Source organism: Kryptolebias marmoratus, linkage group LG24 (genome assembly GCF_001649575.2).
Source record: "Kryptolebias marmoratus isolate JLee-2015 linkage group LG24, ASM164957v2, whole genome shotgun sequence".
In the NCBI taxonomy this organism is placed as follows: Eukaryota; Metazoa; Chordata; class Actinopteri; order Cyprinodontiformes; family Rivulidae; genus Kryptolebias; species Kryptolebias marmoratus.
This window is the reverse complement of record NC_051453.1, coordinates 2,017,377-2,037,278: the sequence shown is the minus strand read 5'-3', so window position 1 is coordinate 2,037,278 and position 19,902 is coordinate 2,017,377. Positions and strand designations below refer to the sequence as shown.

The 19,902-nt window shown below is 39.8% G+C and overlaps 2 protein-coding genes across 4 annotated transcripts in view; one reads left to right on the top strand and one right to left on the bottom strand.

Moving 5' to 3' along the window:
* Positions 1-242: 242 nt before the first annotated feature.
* hps3 (HPS3 biogenesis of lysosomal organelles complex 2 subunit 1) lies at positions 243-10,615 on the bottom strand. 3 transcript variants are annotated; one of them, XM_017439406.3, is made up of 24 exons: positions 10,497-10,615; positions 9,918-10,033; positions 9,768-9,839; positions 9,542-9,635; positions 9,325-9,398; positions 8,964-9,222; positions 8,675-8,763; positions 8,191-8,308; positions 7,593-7,743; positions 7,431-7,513; positions 6,992-7,166; positions 6,715-6,796; positions 6,408-6,565; positions 6,166-6,267; positions 4,285-4,393; positions 3,648-3,820; positions 3,127-3,304; positions 2,748-2,981; positions 2,465-2,662; positions 2,100-2,282; positions 1,884-1,988; positions 1,463-1,669; positions 1,247-1,334; positions 243-1,068 (listed from the first exon to the last, which is right to left on the bottom strand). In XM_017439406.3, the coding sequence occupies exons 2-24, from the start codon at positions 9,966-9,968 to the stop codon at positions 941-943; spliced, it is 3,111 nt and encodes a 1,036-aa protein (XP_017294895.1). In that variant the 5' UTR covers positions 9,969-10,033; positions 10,497-10,615; the 3' UTR covers positions 243-940. The 3 variants fall into 3 exon arrangements, with proteins under 3 accessions (XP_017294895.1, XP_017294896.1, XP_017294897.1); XM_017439407.3 differs by having other exon boundaries at positions 10,493-10,592; XM_017439408.3 differs by lacking the exon at positions 6,166-6,267.
* Positions 10,616-12,110: 1,495 nt separating this feature from the next.
* bcar3 (BCAR3 adaptor protein, NSP family member) overlaps positions 12,111-19,902 on the top strand; it is a 49,287-nt gene continuing 41,495 nt past the window's right edge. Inside the window, exons 1-2 of the mRNA XM_017439420.3 lie at positions 12,111-12,263; positions 17,955-18,123. Of these exons, the coding sequence (XP_017294909.1) occupies positions 18,016-18,123 (108 nt within the window). The 5' untranslated portion in view covers positions 12,111-12,263; positions 17,955-18,015. The remainder of the gene's footprint in view (positions 12,264-17,954; positions 18,124-19,902) is intronic.

The window sequence follows — 19,902 nt, the reverse complement described above, 5'->3', positions numbered from 1 at the left end:
CTGCCCAATCTAATCATTTGTTTGTTTGTTTTTTTGTGAGAACAAACTGGAAAAGGCTTGCTTAAAGTCACATGTCACAAGAGTCGTGCATATTTAACGTTCTGAAAGCAGAATTCAATCAACTGAAGCTGCAACACAAATGATGGTGTTTTATCTGCCCCGCCTGAGCCTTAAACATATCAAGATGATCAATACCAGCTCCTGACGAGGCTGAATGAGTCTGACTGAAACAAGGTAAACACTGTGGGTGTGGATTGTTTTATGTGAAGAAAGTTACTTTAAAAAAGAAGTAAGAAGTTCCAGAAGAGCACTCAAGAACAAAAAACGAAACAGATAGCAATCTGTATAAAAAAATTAAATGAAATCTAAAACCATTGGTGCTCAACAAACAAACGGGGACTTTCTTTTTGTTTTACGGGAAAAATAAACATTTCTTAAAGCAGACATTTCATTAAACTGGGACAATATAAACACAGCAGGAAGAAAAGGCTGAAAAAACAAGAAAGTCTCCGCAGACCTTTCAATTTAATGATTTAAAAGTGAAAAACTGTTGTTTAAAACAAAACGTGCTGAATTGTCTGTAAGACTCTAGACTCTATAATAAATAAAAACAAATGACAATAAACTTTTTTTTCTCCACCCACTGCAGCAGGAAATAAACAGTTTACAATGTAAGTAACACTGTTAGACGTTAACAGCTGATAAAATGTTATAACAGCTAAAGTACACGATTGTCAGCGGTCATCTGGAGATTTAACACAGGAACCTGACGAGTAAACACTAAAAACCTCAAACTAAGTCACTGCAGGTTTCCAGAAACTCGTCTGTGACCGTCCTGAACACCTTCAGGAGTTTATCATATTGCTCTAAAGCTCTTAAGCTCCATCAAACAGGTACGTGTGTGTGTGTGTGTGTGTGTGTGTGTGTGTGTGTGTGAGATTCAGGTCAGCAGGTGTCTTTGGCTGCACGTCAACAGATGAGGCAGGAAGTAAGACGCCGTGCCATCATCAGGAATGAGCTCTAAGAGCTCTGCGGGGCTCGTCTCCATGGCAACCACGACCAGCGTCTCTGTAGGGATGAAAACCAGCATCATTACACAAAGAGGAAGTGGCATGATACTCTAAGTTTCAGGCTGGAAAATGTCAAACGAGCTACATTAACCTCAGTTATTCTTTAACTGGGCTCAAAGCAGGAAGTTGGGAAAGTGTGTGTGTGTGTGTGTGTGTGTGTGTAGGGAGGGGGTTACCATTGAGAGCGCTCAGCAGGATGCTGCTGTCTGCGGCTGCTCGTGTTCGGGTGCAGAGCTCAGGAAGCAGCTTCTGCCACCAGAGAACCTGGAAATATTAAACAAGTCAGACAGCAAACATAAGGACAATAAAATGTATAAAAATGACTAATATTCATAATACAAAGGAAGGACAGAGTGGCCCCCATGCTTCCCCTTCATGCTCAGTAAACACACCATGTGTTTGTCCTGTAAGTGGTGGTTGGCGTAAGCTATAATGGCCTGAGGACATCGGTCCAACAACTTCTCAGTGCTGCTGTTGTACTGCCCCCTTCTGGTGGCACACAGGAGGTGCAGGCTGAAGCCCCACAAGGTTTCCTGTGACAGAAGCTCCAACAGAGGCTCGATGGTTCCAACAGAGAAGGACGGACCACACAGCAGCGACTGCAGACAGTCACAGGAATGTTAGGATAAAACGATGCAGGAGCAGGGAAAACAAGGTAATATTATTTAAACTGACCGATTTTAACAAAAAGGATGAAAAATATCTGAACTCACTCACTCTTATTCTTGTTATTTATCTTTTTAGGTTCACATTATACATCTAAGGCATCTCTTCTCCCATACTTACTGAGATCATGAAACATGTTTAACATACCTGCAGTTTGTGCAGCGCCTCCTGGTGCTGAAAGCTGGAAGTTTGGACTGGATTAAGGACAGTCAGCCACGGGTAGAGAGCGCCAAAATGAGAGCATGAGTTGATCTGAAACACAAACATGTTTCAGCTACTTTTCCTTCTGATTTTCTAAATTAGAATTTGTGCAATAAACTGACGGAGGCTGCACAGCATATTAACTACAGTCAGTAAGTTTACCAGATCCTCAGCACTTTTTAGGGACTTGTGTTTTGACGCTGCGTCACTGGTTGTGTTGGTCAGTCTGTCGATATAAACCGATGCCAGCCGGAACAGAACCTCCTGAATGACAGCATCCTGTGAGGAGGCCATCAGCATCGCTTCCCAGAAGTCCACCTGTAAGCTGTTCTCACTGCCCAACTCCTACACACACACACACACACACATATATATTCACTGCTACTACATTCAGAATATTTCATATAGATCTGACAAAAATGGATGAAATTCCAGCCCCTTGTACTAAATCTTTCTTAGAGGCAGGTAGTTATTTGACAAATAAGTGGATGGAGCTTACTTTTACCTTTCAGCTACCAGTAACACACCTTGAATATGTGGTCCGCCTGTTCCAGCTGAACTTTGCTGTTCTCATGTAAAGCCACCATGGCAGCCACGAGGAGTCCGGGTTGGGAGTTTGCCAGCTGTCGAGCCAACGCCGTGGGTCGGACCTGCTTGTTCTGGCCCCCTCCTCCACCATGAAGCAGCAGCCTTGGCTCCTCGATGAACCCGTACACCAGCAGCATCTGAATGATTGAATGTTCAGCATCAAAACAACTGTTTCTTTTGCAAATAAAACATTTATTTCCAAAGAAAGACTTCTTTGCTGACCTCAGCATGTCGCTCCATCAGCTCGGTGTACTGCGGCAGGTCGCCCAGGCGCAGCATCATGGTTGCCATGGTGATGGTTAGAGGTACCGACACGCCGCCTGTGTTCTCCAGATGTTGTAAAATCTGCAGCGCACGGGCAGGACTGGTGCTCATCATGCATGGGCTTGCACAAACGTTGACAAGGAGCGAAGGCTCTGATTGGCTGAAAATTTCAATGACCTCATCAGCTGCCTCCTGTGGGGATGTAGGATTTAAACAGCTCATTTTTTCCTTTCATTATTTTCTTTGTAGCTAAAAAAATTGATAAACTGAAGATGATGACAAAGAATATAAATGGAAGTCTGAGTAAAACATGAAAGTTTTATAGATGTTTTTGTACCTGACTGAGGCTCTCATCTGTTTCCTCTAACAGGTAATGTTTGAGATAAAACAGGAAGCCAGGACCGTAGGAGAGAGAGCTGCCTAGAAGTGGGCGGTTCCTGGACATGACTTCAGTGATTGACAGACCAGACATTCTGTAGTACGGCAGCGCCAGGTGGCAGACCCTCTGGCTTCCCCTTATAGAACAGAGAAGTTTTTAAAAAGTACTAAGTTTGCATTTCTAAACGGAAACAAAAAGATGGAAAGCGGCTTCAAAACGACAAACATCACAGTGTGTAATGTAGAAAACAACTGTGTCCATTTTAACCCCATAAAACTTCTAAATACTAAAGTAGATCTACATGAAACTATTTAGTGAAACAACAGTGATCTACCACTTTGAAAGAGTTACTAGTGTATATTTGACATTAAACTCAAATAAGGGCATTAAATATCCAAATTTAAAGAATATTTACTTGTGTGAGTTAGTCTTAAAGGCTTTCTATGTGTTTTAAACCTGCAGGTTTGTTTGTGTATTACCTGCTGAAACTGTCTCCAAGTTGTGCACAGTTCTGTCTGAAGGCCTCTTCCAGCTGCCGTCTGTCAGGATCCTGCAGGAAGGAGGCGCGAAGGAGGAGGTGGGCTTCACTCAGGAGGTGTCGAAGACTTTGGCCTTGTGGGTTCGTCTCTGCATAGGACTGACTGTACTCAACCTGACACACACACACACACACACACACACACACACACACACCTAAAACTCCTTGTATATGACAGACTAAACACGATCTTTGGAATTCTACACCAGCTCTAGATAACTTGGAATATTCTGAAAACTTTGTCTAAAATGGATTACAGCAGGGTTTTTTTTATTTTAACCAAATCTTTTACAAACAGTAAATAAAACATTTGATTTCTCCACACGTTTGATCTGGTTTATATCAGTATTTTATGTTATTTTTATACTTTTAGTTACCACTCTGCTACTTTTACCTTATAGCTAGTTTTTTTTGCTACTTTTAGCTAATGTTTTAGCTTTTTATAGCTTAAACAACTCAGTTTCAGCTTCGTCAGCCAATTTCAACAAATCATTCAGACGGCATTTTCACAGGAAAAATATATTTCTCTAGTTATTATTAAAAGATAACCAATATTTGAATAAGTATTTTGGTGTTACCATCTCCTGGAAGAGAGTGAAAGGAGAGACGGTGTCCAGGACATACAGGTTCCATCCATGTCCAGCTTTACTGGTTTCTTTGGGAGAGGAGATGGTCCATCTTCTGCTCCTGGGGTCAAACATTAAAAACAGAAGTAGCAACAAGCAGAATATGACAAAAAATAAAAAATACAGACTTGCCGTTTTCTCCAAAATTTTACAACCAAGTGTTTTATCTTTGTCCTATATGCTGAATATGTTGCACTAATCCATGTTTGTGTGTCCAACCCTCAGTGGAGTGGTCCTCTAATAACACAACTAATGATATCTTTAACAGTTAATTATTAATTAACTTCCTGTTAATTGGCCTCAGCAGCAGAGAGCAGCTTCTCCAGTGTTTGAGTCTGACATTAAAGTCCTCAGTTTCCTCAAATTTCTCAGCTTTAACCATTTAAAAAATACCTGTTTGTTTGTTTTTAGTGTTTTTAATTAGTGGTGTAAATAAGTTGAAAATCAATTCAGTTAAACATTTATATTTTTAAAGAACAGAAACAGCATCTCTGCTGCTGTTACAAACACAATAATTACCTGAATACAAAAGAGTTAAAACTATCAACACTAGACATTTATTTTAAACTAGTTATCACGACCACAACTGTATCTGTGGCGCACGAAACAGGAAGGGAGGAAAAAGCAACCTGTTGAATTTCATGCAAAGGAAAACTTCAGCAGCTGAATACTGACATGTATTTTACACAAACAAACTGTTAGTCAACAGTTAATAAAGAGGTCAGACAGAGAAAAAACAGGGCTCCTGGTCCTTATATTATCCTCCTAAAAAAGTCTAAAATATTTATGTCACCATTTGGTCACTGATTAGGTGGGGGTGGGGGTTATTGCCAGCTGAAATATGACCAAGGTGCTGCTCTGGAACCAAAGATTTTATCTCTAAAGGCTGACGTGGCCCTGTGGTAAGGAGGTCGTCTTCCAAATGGAGGGTCAGGGGTTTGATTCCCAGCCCCTACAGTGGGCTGAAGTGTATTTGACCAAGACACTGCCCCCCCACTGCCCTCGATATGCTTATCAACGTAAGAGTGAGACCGAAAAGGGCTCCATATAGTATATAAAGTTCAGTGTGTAGATAAATGGGTGAATGAGAAACTCTGCAGAGGTAAAAAAGGTGTTTTATAAGCACGAGCCAGTTACCGGTGTTCACTCCAAAACAGCAGCCCATATGAGCAGGATCACATGATTAGTTTGTGAAAGACAGAAAAGGCGCACGCACTGATGGCGGTTAGCTAAGTTATGGGTAGCTGGGCTCTAAAATGGGAAGTGTTGTCTCTTTTAGCTCAAGCTGCAGCATCAAATGGGAATTTATTTTATTTCATCAGTTTGCAGGTGAAGAGCTCCCTCAGTCCTGACCCCTCACCTTTTTCAGAAAAATAACTTTACACTCCTCGTCATTTATGCATGCCTTTAAAAACAGAGTGTAATCTTGTTTTTGGTGAATGTAATTAAAAAGTAAAGCCTTTTCCTAAAGGTTGCAGATTTCTGTATTTTATACAATTCGTTATAATAAATAAGTTTAGATTTATGGGTTTCCAAAATCACCCTGAAAGGTTTTATCGTTTGTATGTTTGTGTTTCTGTACTGATACTTTAGTTAGTTAATTATAACTGTCAGGTTTAAAGGAGCCAAACTGGTTTTGCTGAAAGACTGCCTCAACAAAAGCAAAAGAATTTTGTAGCATGTACACTGAAATACACAGATCTGCGAGGCTCCCTTTGAACTAAGGCTTGATTTGCTCAATAACAAATTTTGGTGAGTATTTTGATGGCAAAGCAGCTTGACCTGAAACTGACAACCGAGTCTTTTCTTTGGGGGGGGTTGAGTTTGTCTTACAGGAAGGGGTGTGACAGAAGGCTCTCCAGAGCTGGTGAGGCTGCGGGATCGATTCCCACCGCAAGAAAAATACCGGTCAGCATGTTGTGCTCTTTTAAGTCGCTAAAACAACAACACACATACAGTAAAAAGGGTTCGTAAGCCTCGGGTTCTGTTCCGTCTTGTTGCAGTACCGTCAGCTATCTGATGAGAAATCTTACAAAGTTTTTAAAAGCCATCCCAACCGGATGTGTGTGACTTACAGGCCTCTGCGCTGTGTGATGCGTTCAGTTTCCTCCGGTGTCTCTGTATCAGCAGCAGAAAGAAGAATGACACGGCGGCCGTGGACACACACCGACCTCAGACCAATAAATAACTGCATTCTGAGCGCACACACCTCCATGCTGCAGGGTGGGCAGGCCTTTCAAACACACCATCAACAATTCAACACAAATCAGTACAGATATGCAAATACAGCAACATAAACATGTGGCACACAGAAATAACAATAAGTTTCTACAAAATCCACCTTTTCATGGCTGGACTTTGTGGTAGGAGATGTGATTTTACCTTCATGGTGGTGTCAATGTAGGGGTCTTCAATCCTGGCTGCTACAGCAGCACATCGCACCGTGAAAGACTGCACTGCACTCCTGGCAAACAACAAAAACACACTTTTTGTGAAATTTTGCACAGAAATTTCAACAATATGGCTACAATTAAAAGAAACAATGATGATTTTAGAATGAGAGCCAAAGATGGACGTTGGTAAAACTCAACTGTAATTGAGATTTGCTCAATCAGGACAATCAGCAACGCAGATTGATTTGTGTTCTTTGAGGACGTACTTGGTTATGACGTGCAGCAGGTGATCTGTCAGAACTGCCTCCAGCACCTTCTCTGGATACTGATAGGCAGAGAGCAGCTCCACTCCACCCCTCAGACTGTACAGGTACCCGGTGGTGGGGAGAGAGAAGAAGCAGAAGACACACGCTGGTTCGTCCACAGACACCGACTGGTTACCTGGAGAGAAACAAACTCATTTAGCAGATGCTCTAAAAGTCTGTTATTGTTGAAATGATGCAGAAAAATCTCCACTTTAATAAGTATTTTCATCTTCTACTTCATGTTCTGTAGCCAATTTCACCTGATTTTAATGTAGATCATCTTGAACAAATCTGTTTTTGCAGCACTGAGTGTATTTTTATTCTTTCTGAGCTGCTTTCTTTAATTTTACAAGCACTAATTTCCATGCATCTGTTCGGATGTTGCACATGTTCCACTCACTGGTGAACAGCGGGTAAAGTAGCAGCGAGTGCAGCTGCATCTCCTCCACGCTGCAGCCTTGAAAGAACTCTGGAGAAAAACGCCTGCAGGAGGGAAGTGACATCACATAATGATATAGAAATATCCCCACAAAAAGGATCTAAATTCAAAATGCTAGCAGACCTGAAGAGAACGTAGGACAGCTTGTAGTGTCTCCTGTCCTCCAGTCCAGTCCTCTCGATGCTGACAGGGATGTCGCAGTCTTTAGCTCGATTACCCAGAAGCTCCTGGTGTCTCGGAATGAGCAGAAAGTCACTCTGGTCTTCTAGATAATCTGTTGCACAAGAGAATAAATTAACACACTGAAAACAAATCCCTCATGTGGTTCATTACAATGAAACTTGACGATGTCATAGGTAGAAAATAACACCATGCTCTCCTGAATGATTTGAAAATATTTAGCTTTTTCTGCTAACTAAACATATCAAATAAAAATATGAATGATGTAAACACTTCTTTAGTCTTTAGGCATTAGTTGAATTAAAAGAACATCAGTCCTGAATCCCTGGGTTTTTTTCACAGCTTCATCATCTTCACCTTCAGAGTCAGACTTCTCAGTTTTCTTTTAACTTTCCCCCAAAATAGTTTCTTTGTTTTTGCCAACTTAACAAGTAACTCTTCCTTCACTGTACATTTATGCTCCTCCACAGTTTGTACCCAAAACCTGCAACCCTGAGCATCCAAATAAAAATAAACAGCAATGAAGTCGTGCATTTTTTACCGCTCTTAAACACGTCTGAGGATTCTTCTGCGCTCGCTGGCTCTGCTGTTGTTTCCAGTTTCAGCACCAGAACTTCCAGCTCAGCCTGAACCGCCACATATCCTGCACACAGAGCCACCTGGAAGAATGAAGTGACAAGATTTTATTTCTTTCACTGCGATCAAAGATCAAAAAGTCCTTCTAATGAAGGCACCGGAAGCATCAGTTTGTCATTCACTCCAAATGAGGCCTAAAAGGGGAAGTCTACAATCAGAGAAGAATGCAGTTATTTTCACAAATTTATCTTTTATTATTTGTTCAGGATTTTAAATATTAATCTATATAATTTTAATGGATTTTGAGCTGATAAACTCCCCACAGAGAAAAGTTGAAACTGATGATAATTTAAACATTTAGGCTTTATAAACAGGCACTAAAGTTGGCAACATCAGAAAACTAAAACAGGAATTTGAAAGAACCAGAAGTGTGGACTGGGTAGAAGTACCTTCTTAGGAGTCATTTTTGGAAGATGAAGGATGACTGAACGCTCGAAGTCCAGGAGAGACAGATTCGGGTTTGAACCCGAGGTCTGACCTATAAACCAAACCCAAACAGTTTTACAGAAAACTTTAACTCGTTTTGTTTCAATTCACAGAGTATTAACAAATAAATACACTTGTCCTCTGTGTTTTCTTGTTCTGTTCAGTTAATTACAACAGTCCAAAGCAGTTCTGGTAGGAAATAACTCAGATGTTTTTCATGTTTTCTACACTTAAATCACTTCTTTGCCTGACCTTGACTCTGGCTGCAGCTCTGCTGAGTGTTTGGCCAGGAGCTCTGAAGGTTCTGCTGGTTCTGTTTCTGCAGGGTAAAAAGAACCAGAGTGTTCTCGCAGCTGACCAGGAGGTCTCCTGTTATCGGGCAACATGTCACAGCGACGGGGCGCTCGGACAGAGGAATCTCAATGATCTCAGTCTGCACGCCGCCCCACACCGATGCTCCGCGCAGCAAGTGGCCCAGTAAACGGACCCCGACACGGGCCTTCTCCTCCGCCTGCACACAGCACAAAAAACAACCTGAAGGGGCAGATTTCTACACAAAGATAAACATAAAACCTTTTTTAGAAGCACTTTTCTGTTTTACACCAGTTTGTACCTGGTAACGCCAGTTGGTGTAGGCTCTCAGGTAGGTGGCGCTGTTCTTGTCTTCAATAGTTACCAAGTAGTCTCCTGGAGGAGAGACAAGAACAAAAAACATGAAAGATTGTTCACAGTTTCCCTTTTTTTCTAATTTAAATGAATCATTTTAGTAATTATATAGGAATTAAAAGAAAAACAACTCTTTACTCTGATTCTATTTACTGCTACTGTACCTATGCTGCTGTGCTGGATAGTCCTCACGGTGCCCATGGTGGCGAAACGACAGATAAGAGGGCAGCCCTCCTTCTCCAGGGTGTACGCCTCCACCTTGGTTTAAAAAAACGAGACACGATGTTGAAGATGTTGCAACATCCTCAGGTGCATCTCCTTCTAAATATGGATTCATTTGTTTCTTAAATCAGTGAAATCTAATTAGAACCAACAGAAATGAATAAAAACCTTGCATCCTCCAGAGGCCACCACAAACAGGGCTCCACCTCCGCAGCAAACCAGTCCAGGCTCCTGCTCCACCTGCACCACAGAGAAGGGAGACCCTGAGGACTACAGCTAAACAGTGAACTTAATAAAAGTCAGTCAGGCTTCGTTTACCTGGACGATCTGCTGCGAGGCGAAAGGGTGGCAGTTGTAGACGTGCACCATGTTTACTGCAAATCCTTTTTACTCCACGTGTTTGGAGGCTTCATCCATCAGAAAACACAAAGAAGCTGCAAAGAAATAAGTTTATTTCCCATATAATCCAGAGTGGGTTTGAACCTTTCAATGGGAAAATAAATGTAGAGATTAAAGCGCTGAACTGTTCACAATGAGTTAAACTGAATGTTTCGTGAAAATGTTGATTTACTTATAAATCGTTTATACTTTTATGCTCTAATTGTGAACAAAAACTAATGAAATGTTTGACTGAGTCATAAAACTCTTTTTTTAGTCAAACCCTGAACCTATAGGCTCACTCCAAACTTCCTTATGACATAAAAACCTTATAAAGCTGCAGCATTATAAGGCTTGGCTTTACCCTCTAATCGATATCACATGTTCTGCTGCAGTCTTGTGATCAGCAGCAGCTCTGCCTGCTCGAACTTTTCGCTTCGCCTCCTTCTCCTGTTTACTGATCTCCGATCTGTTCTGATGAACCCAAACTGAGGCGGAGATGGTTCGGAAAGTACCTACATCGGTGCCGAATCTTCAGCTTCTCGTCTCTTCCTCATCGGGGTGACGGCCGCAGATTATTGATTTCACTCTGCAAAGCAGGAAGTGGATCTGTCAACTCACAACAAGGCGAGCCCCGCCCACTCTGAATTATGATTGGCTCTTCAAGCGGCTTGTTTGCGTCCGATGATCTCATTGGTTACTGAGCTGTCAGAAAGTAGAAGGTGGATCCTTGTGGACCTGAGCTTCTCTTTATGTGTCATTAAAGGTTTTTAGGAATTATATTTCCAAAGACCACCATCCTTAAATAATGTTAAATACAGAAAAAAAATCTCATTTAAGAAAACATCTCATGCAGGTTTTAAAGTATGTACAAATACCATGTAAGATATAACTGTCAATCAAACAAACTTTAACAATGAAAAATGAAATATTATATACGCTTCGATAAGGCCTGATTTTTCATGCAGCTTCTGTCTGATGATTCTTTAAGTTCTTGGTTTGCCTCTTCTTCTAATAGCTACCAAACAGACTGCACATTTAGGACATTTCCCTAATCCTAAAATTCTAAAAATCCTAATCCTAAATAATTGCATTTTTCATAATAAAACTTAAAGCGTGGACATTGTTTAATTTTACATAAAAAAAAACCCAAAAACTTTTGTCTTTTTTATATTTTTAATGCAGAATTTTTTGTATATGTTCTCTGACCTTTTTGAGGTTAAAAAAGAGCAATAAAGGTTTAGTATTTGAAGCTGTATTGATGCATTTCCTAAAAATACCACATGAGGGCAGACTGTGTTTCCACAACAAAATATGTGCCTTCTCTGCTATAAATGCTTTAATTAGATGGAAAAAATTGGTATGTATTACTACTATTACTACTACTACTACTACTACTACTACTACTACTACTACTATTATTATTATTATTATTATTATTATTATTATTACAACACAAACTTTAGTTTTTATCTTTTGTGAGGAGGGAAATGGTTTAGTTTTAGGTGAATGGGGTCAGACTACCTCAGATTTGAACTTGGAAGTAGAAAAATGTCATTTCCAATCTGAGAAACTGTGTTTTGTGTCAAACTGGATTTTCCTACTTTGTTTTTTTTTTTTGCTTTAGAAACAGCAGTGCACATTTAAATAATTTATGCTCCAAATCATTTTGTTTGTGTTTAAACCAAAGTTTAGAGTAAAAATGTTGCAATTTTAGTTCAGAATCTGAAATATGCAACCTTCAGTCCCTTTGGGCTACTGTTAAAACCAGATCAGGCAGAGGAAGAGTTGTCTGCAGATAAACTTTGTGAAAACATCCCACCGATTACCGCTGGAATGGGAGTGCTAATTAACGCCACCTTGATTTGATTCCCCCCTCCTGTCCTGCAGTGCATCACCACCATCAATAAACACCACCTCAGCTTTTATTGGTCTGTGGAATCATGCAGATGAAGTTTGATCTCCGTGCATGAAGGCAGGAACTCCTCTTGTGCAGAAGGTCCGGGTGGGGTGGGGGATCTCTGTCTCTCTCTCTCTCTCTCTCTCTCTCTCTCTCTCTCTCTCTCTCTCTGTGTCTCTCTCTCTCTCTCTCTCTCTCTCTCTCTCTCTCTCTCTCTGCAGGCTTCAGCTGAGGTGTCGACAGTAACTCTTGCTGGTGTCCTCCACAGACTGAACTTTGCAGAGCAGCGTTCATCAACAGAGCTGCTCATACTGAGGGGGTCAGGGGGGTCCTATGGTCCACTTTCTGCAGCCTGAGTCTGACAGCCACCCTCCAAAGCCCTCAAGGTAAGACAGATTTTTACAGCTGATGTGAATTTTATGACATGAATACTGAAAGACATTTTAAAGATTGAATCAGTGCTGCTGCAGCCACTGAATGGAAGCATGGATTTGTGTTGCACTTTCACACAAACTGTCAGAACATTTAACTGAATGGGTCTGAACAAACTTTATCTCTTTGGTACTATTTTCTAAACACCCTCAAATACACACTTTTAGATCATTAGATAATACTTGTCAGTTTTATCCTTTTTTATGCTGCCCAGTCAGTTTTCTGAAACAAATACTGTAATTCCAGTGTTGGAAACTGTAGAGAATGAGATCAAATATAAGTAAGACAATATTGAGCAAAACTTTTTAAAATGCAGGTCTGATATCCGTCTCCTCTATTTTTGATGCAATAAAGCAATCTAATTACGTACAAAGAAATATCAGATTGCCAAGAGAGAGCAAACAGCAGTAGAACAACATTACAATATTTTATTGCACAATGTTTTACTTTTGTCTGGTTTGGACGTCCATGTAAAAATTCACATTATCTCAATAAAGCAATATTCAGGGTGAAATGGTCTTCTGAGAAATTCCAAACATCCATTTTCTTGACCCGCTAATCATTTTGGGAAAATGCTCATTTTTAGAAGACTAATAAAGCTGACAGAATATGCATATAATAAACATTTGAATTAATTTAATATTAGAGAAGGAAAAACTTCATAAGAAATTCAGCCCAAAGAAGATGTGTTGCTGATGCAGGGTGACAGTCGCAGAAACTCTGTGAAAGATGTTACTGCTTCACAGAAATATGATGTTTGCTGCTGTGTGGCTTCTGAGCTGCAAGCCCGGCCATGCTTGATGTGCACCTGTGAGGGAGAAGCTGGCATGAGAAAGGCATTTAGCTTCTTTAGGTTTGCAACTTTCAAGTTGCCTCTGGCGCTGCCTGTGCTCACATTAACACACAAACGCAAATGTTGCAAAGTTGTTTTAGCTCTTTATGGATTGTAAACTAAAGGATAAATGGATTTCCAAAGGTTTGCTGACAAAAGAGACAAAGGAGGGTTAATCTAATAAGGAGGAAAACAGAAGACCTGAAAACGTGACAGGTGAGGGTTCATGAGGATGGGAAGAGTTGGGAGAGAGTCAACAGAGGAGAAATTCCTAGAGGAGGAGATGATCTGGTGATTTGGTCCTAAATGCCTCCTTTCTGCAGCAAACAGTCAGTTTGTTGTACCTGTTCCTCTCAGCTGTTTATGGAGCCTACAGGTAAAGGTGTCTGAAGACAGCTACAGACATGTTCTGCAGACGAGCTCCTAACCACAGGGGGAAATGATATTTCAGCTGGGTTATGTGATACTTTTCTCAGGTTGCTCCTGTCTTCATCAGTAGAGCTTTGTGATCCGAAAAGAAATTTAATTGTGATGTATTTTGAGTTTTGGAAGTGTGTTTCCGTACGTTGTAAGTAAGAATGGGAGAAGGCGGGGACACTTCATCCATCTTTATTAATGTTGACAGTTTTAAGTCACAGTCAGGAATGGTAGTTTTGAATAGGTCTGTATTTTGTGTTTAGTCTGTCTTTGATATGACTCATATTGTCTGCAGAGAAATGCACCGCTGCACACATCCAGCAGATCATCAGCTATGATTAAAATAGTATCTTGTTGGGTCTTTATTGTGGCTCACTCACATAATAACCAGTAGCTTGAGCTGAAATTAGCTGACATGATGTTACTTTGGTTTTATTCGAGCTGACAGACTCCTTATCTGCCACCTGAAATATCAGCACAGCTGCTCGGAGACATTTTCCCTAAGTTGAAATGATCAAACATGACACTGCCCAGCTGAGAAACAAGACCTGGAACGGACTTGGTGGTGATGCCGATGTTATTTTTGTAGCTTAATTTAATTGGTTGGATCGAGTGTCCGTCTAATGTGATTGGCAAAATGGATGCCCTTGGACTACAGAGGGCAGCCAATCCAGTCATTAGAGAGTGGCTGAGTAAAAGGGGACACTGTCCTGTAAGGCTGCCCTGTTGTCTGCAATAGTTACTCTGGTATGTGGTGAGTATCTGTCAAATAGCCAGGTCTGTTTAGATCATAAAGTAATTGAGTCTATTTATATTCAAGGATAAAATGGATGCTGTGACCGTGCTCTAGAGAAATGTGGTCATGGGAAACAGCTGAGGTCAAACCAACAGGAAGAACAGCAGAGAGACTCTCAGGGGACAGCATGGGTTCAGTTTTCTTACAAGTGAACTTGTGCATGAATGTTGTCATGATTCTCAATGCAACAAATGCATATTTATCCTTTTTCCTCAAATCCATCCTTCTCTTCTTCCCTGAAACTGCTTTTCTTTCAGATTTAATCCACGTTTCCAGTTGCTTGCTTCGGTTATCTTTCAGGACCAGTCACAAGGAAACCTTTAAAAAATTTATTAGGTAAACCGCTAATAGTCAGGGAGAAGCTTCAACACTTTAAAATGATCCACAGCTGTTCAGAAGTCTGCTGCTCAGTCGTAACTTCCATCATCTGGCTGAAAGATGCTGTGAAAGGTTTTCAAGACCGACAGAGGCAGCCTGGTTTCACTTCTCAATCAGTCCCAGTTGTTAAATCTGAGACTTGACTGCACACGTTTCATCGCAGAGCTGCAGTGTTACTTTAGTTCTTTACTGTCTTTTAATACCTTTTTTTATAAGGTGAAAGTAAAATTGGCAATCCCGTCTACTACATTTTACACCAAGTATTTACAAGTTGAAGTTTTGTTCTTAGATATAAAGAAAATAGTTTACTGTGTTCATGCATTTACTCAACAAAATCCTGCACCAGATGTCTGTGAAAAACAAAGCATTAGTTCCTCACTCACTTCTCATACGTGGCGTTTTTTTGAAACCATAAAAAAAACATTTTTATTTCAGTCATTCTTCTCCTAAAACATTTCAGTTTTTAAGAAAAACAAGAAAAAACAAAATGACCATCATTCTTGGATTTGATTTGAAAGTTTTATGACTGCAGCAACTATTATTTTTGACAAAATTGTTTGTTTATGGGTTTATTAGTGACAAAGAATGGGATGCAGCACCAGTTTATTATGTTGCATGTCATTGTTGCTCTCCATCAAATTAATTTGTAGTAATGTTTAGGAAGGTGTAATCAGTTGATGGATGGACTCAGCAGAATCAGGGATCTTAGTGCTCTCTTGCAACATCAGCATGAAGAATATTTATTATATTATAATGAAATGGTCAATGATGCCAGCAGCTGTGTGTGTGTGTGTGGTAAGAGCATATTAGAAAGTGTATGTGTTTGACAGCGTGGCCATATTTTAAGGCAACCTACTGAAGATGCAGCACAATATAACAACATAATATAATGTGGCATTAATTTCATCTTAAGGCAGATAATAACAACGATGGTTGTAGTAAATTCTAACACAGAGCACTTAAATTCTTCTTCATGATCAAAGTTATCACATTTTCTTGAACTCATTGTGGTGCAGAATGGTCCAACAATCCTATTGTTGTGCAGATATTTAAAAGAGCATGGTTTTCTCTGTGCACGTGTGGGTTTTCCCAGGTGCTCTGTGCAGCTTATATCTGACTGGGAATGGGACACACAGGCAATTCATTTTCTGCTATGACCTTCATCCTTCCATCTTGTTGAACTGGAAATGGTGGCAGACCCTGAGCAGAGTCCACACACAGTTTGAAGTCCCCTTGTGTAACCTACATGATGGCATAGATTGATGTGACTGATGGGTCCTGAAGACGGATGGTTACAGAAGAATCCTGGAGAGTATTGGGTCTGATAACCTTCAGTGACTTCACTGACCTCAGGCTCATCCCAGTGACATCACTTTAAGTGATTGGATGGGCTGTGGGGCTTACTGCATGCTTGATTACATCATCTTTGCCTGACAACACTTTCATTCTCTTTTCCAATGACATGTCACTGCATACACTGTTAAAACACACACTAACACATACAACCTAATTACAATGAAGCTCTACATGCATGTGTGCCCTGCAGCTCACAGTTAGCTTCTGGTACTGAATCATGAAGCAGTCCCATACAGTGGTCAGCTGTGTTTTAATCAATAGGTTTTCCTTCCTTATTGATTAATGATGATTTCTAAATGTTTCACTCATGTTGTGTGTGCGTGTACTATTTGTGAGGTTTAGATTTGGAGACTGCAATTATGTTAGAAAACAAATTTAAAAAATCCAAGCAGTTTCTAAATCAGTTAATAAGCGTCTCGTGTATTCTGTTTTGTAGATTTGTCTTTAATGTAGGCAGAGTGGCACATTTCGATTTGCAATGCTTTGGTATCAAATCAAAATGGCCTGAAACTATTTTGATATTTTTGGTGTGCACTTAGACTTGTAATAACACAGTTCAGAAAAAAAATAAAAAATAAAATCGTGTTATTGGAATACAAATTTCAATACACCAGTCTGGTACAGCAGCGGTTCTCAAAGCTGGGGTCTGGGCCCCACTGTGGATCATGAAACAACAAGTCAATAATGGTTTAGGCTCTTTGCATTCTCACTATATCCTTTGTTTTTTTTGGCTCATATGAATGTTTTAAACACAAACCAGTAATAGATGTGATCGCATGTCTCTTCTGCAGTTATCTGGGAGCTCAGAAGCTGAAAAGTTTGGGAACCACTGTGAAATCATCCGTGAGATCCTTCATCAGACCGAGGTCCCTTAGGATCCCTTAAATCTCTATAAAGCATTACAGGGATGCTTTCAGGGATGAGCCAAAATAAGTCGAATGCCTTCATCCTGGTGTCATTTTGGCAGCAGGATGAAAGCACCATTGGCTTAAGATGCCTCTGGCATGGGTGTACTTTATTTTTAGACATTACATCCTAAATCATTCATCCAAAGACACGTTATCAATAATGCATTGTGTCAAAGATTTTCTCTCTGCAGTCCTTGAAACTTGCTGTTTTCTGACTGCTAAAGGATGGTGACTTTAACTACAAGTGAAATAGTATCTAATTAAGTATCTAATACTATCATATGTATATCATATGTATGTGGAAGAACTAGACCTCATCTTTTACAACGGTTCGGTATTTTTTGGAAAAAGTGAAGATATCATTGCAAATATTTGGATTTTTTTTATGTGTTCCTTGATTTGCAAAAAGCTTTTGACACCAATAATCCTAATATTTTCTTGGAGAAATGTCTGAACTGTAAGTTTTGTGAACTGAAAACCACTGAAGATGTTGCAAACATGCTAACAGATGCTATGTAAATGTGACATTCTGGCTCAACAGAAGCTACTTAAAGCTTAATCTTTAAAAACAGTTTGTAGGAGGAGTTCAGGAGAGAGTTGAGAAGTTAAGCAGTGTTAAATGGGCTGAAGATTATAGAAGAAACCATTAAGCTTTTCTTAAGCCAGTTTTACTGCTGTCTAATATTATAATCATATCCTTACACATGTCTACTTCAGCTTAAAAATCTGTCATATATCCTTCATTTCCAGCATGGAAAAGAAAAACAGCTTTTGCACAATTTTGAAAACCACTCCTATGAAGTAATTCTATATTATTTAGATTTTTTTGTGTAACCTACCAGGGGACAGCTGGCTCAGACAGGGTTTGTTTAAAAACAATGTAGTCTGAGAATCATTATAACCTGTTTTTGGGGTTAATAGTTTGTTCCACTGGTCATCTTTTTTTAATGTGTTTCAGGTTCCATCTAAGGAGGAGTGTTTGAGTGTCGAATCTTGGGTGATTCTCCTTTCACTCCTTTATGGTTCTGTGTGTCGTCATGAAGCACCAGTCCATTTCCCGCTGGCTGAGCCAACTGGGTCTGCCACAGTACTGCATGGTGCTGGAAGAGGAATATGATGGTGTCGAGGTAAATATACAGACCAGGCATTTTGTTTCAATTTTAAAAGATTTGAAAAAGCAGCTGTTCGTTAAACTACAACTACAAAAAATCTAAGGCATCTTGAGAAAATCTGGATGTGCAAAGTGAACAACTGTGCTGTGTCCTCTTCTGAATATTAACAACACATCATCCTTGTTAGATCTTCTCTAAGTCTTGGTGTTGCAACAAAAACAAGTCGTCAAAGGAAAAGATTTGCACAACCAACAATTGCTGCATGAGTGAAATCAATAAACCCAGACTGACCACTGAAAAAAACCATTGACTGTGTTTACAAATGAGATGCCTTTTTATATTTTTACAAAAGTTTTTGTTTTGCTCCCTCAAGTTTTAAATATGTAATATAATTAACATGTTTATTTTTTTTAACTGTCCTAAAAAATCTTTCCGTAAATGTGGAGGAAAACCTTCTTAAAGCCAATGGGAAGAGTGGTGCTTTTTAAAGAGCGTTTCCCACAGTAGTTTAATAAAACAGTCCAATAAAACTCCATCAGGAGCCTAATATACTGACTGGTGTGGAGGCTGCTTTTATATCCAACATCATTCTAAATGTTATACGGCTATTGGCTGAGGGACAAGATTGATGAGCCAATAAGACATCAATTATTCCATTACCCCCTGCTAATGTTTTCTCTACATGCAGTGTGTAATTAGTGGATGTAAAACTTATAAAACACAAAGTGATGGCTGCAGGGAGGGAGATGGAGAGAGAGAGAGTAAACTGACCAATAAAGACAAGAAAATGTTCTTCTAGTTTAAATGGAGTTTAAATATGTATGTTGCTGTGTTAAACTCCCAGAATTAATAATTTACACAGATCTCTGATCTTAAATCTGCATATAAACATTAAATTTCATTGTGTAGAGTTTAATGTTAAATTTAAAAGAAAGTCTTATTCAACTACCTGAAATAGTTGCATAAAACTGGTGGCTGGAGCTTCTGTAGTTATAAGGATCCTAAGGCAAAGATTTACTTGTTGTTTTTCACCATTGCTCATTTATAATGAGCTCAGTGCAGCGTTGCTAAACTTCCTCTGCAGATTATATCAACAATATGCGGCTCATCGCCTCAGAGTCATCCAGGCTGCTTGTGAACACATCTGCTCCTGAACCAACACATCCTCCTAATATTACATGCAGATTGTGTCTAAAACACATTTAATATTGTACTCTCAATATGCTAATATTTGTAAAACACACATTTAAAAATGCATTACAGATGAAAATAGGAAGTCTGTTTTATGCTTCATTGTATGCTGAACGGATGTTAAACACCAAAGATGACTGTAAACATACAGAATGGGAGGGAAATCTGCTTTTGTTATCGCCTACATTATGATCCAGGTTGTGCTTTGTTCTGCCTTTCCATTCCCAGATGCTCTTCTGAACCCATCAGAACTCCTGTGTCAGCTCTGCACAGGACCGCTACGACAGTTTGTTTTGCACGATCTGGGAAAGAGACAACAAAAAGAAAACATGTCAGCTTTGTGTTCTGTGCAACAGAAGATGAGAGACTGCAGGAGAAGAAGGGTTAGAGATAGATTAGCGCTGGGATGTGGATGATCTTTAACTAACGTGTTATTACTGACCTGTCTGAGTGTGCTGACTGCACTGACCAGTTTTTATCTGTCTCCATATTTGTCATCCTTCAGTGTTTTTTAGCACAAGTGAAGGATTTTGAGTTTGTCTCTGTTCAGCCAGAGACTTTGGGATGCAGGTTTGGTTGTGTCTTGTTTCCTGTCTTCCAACA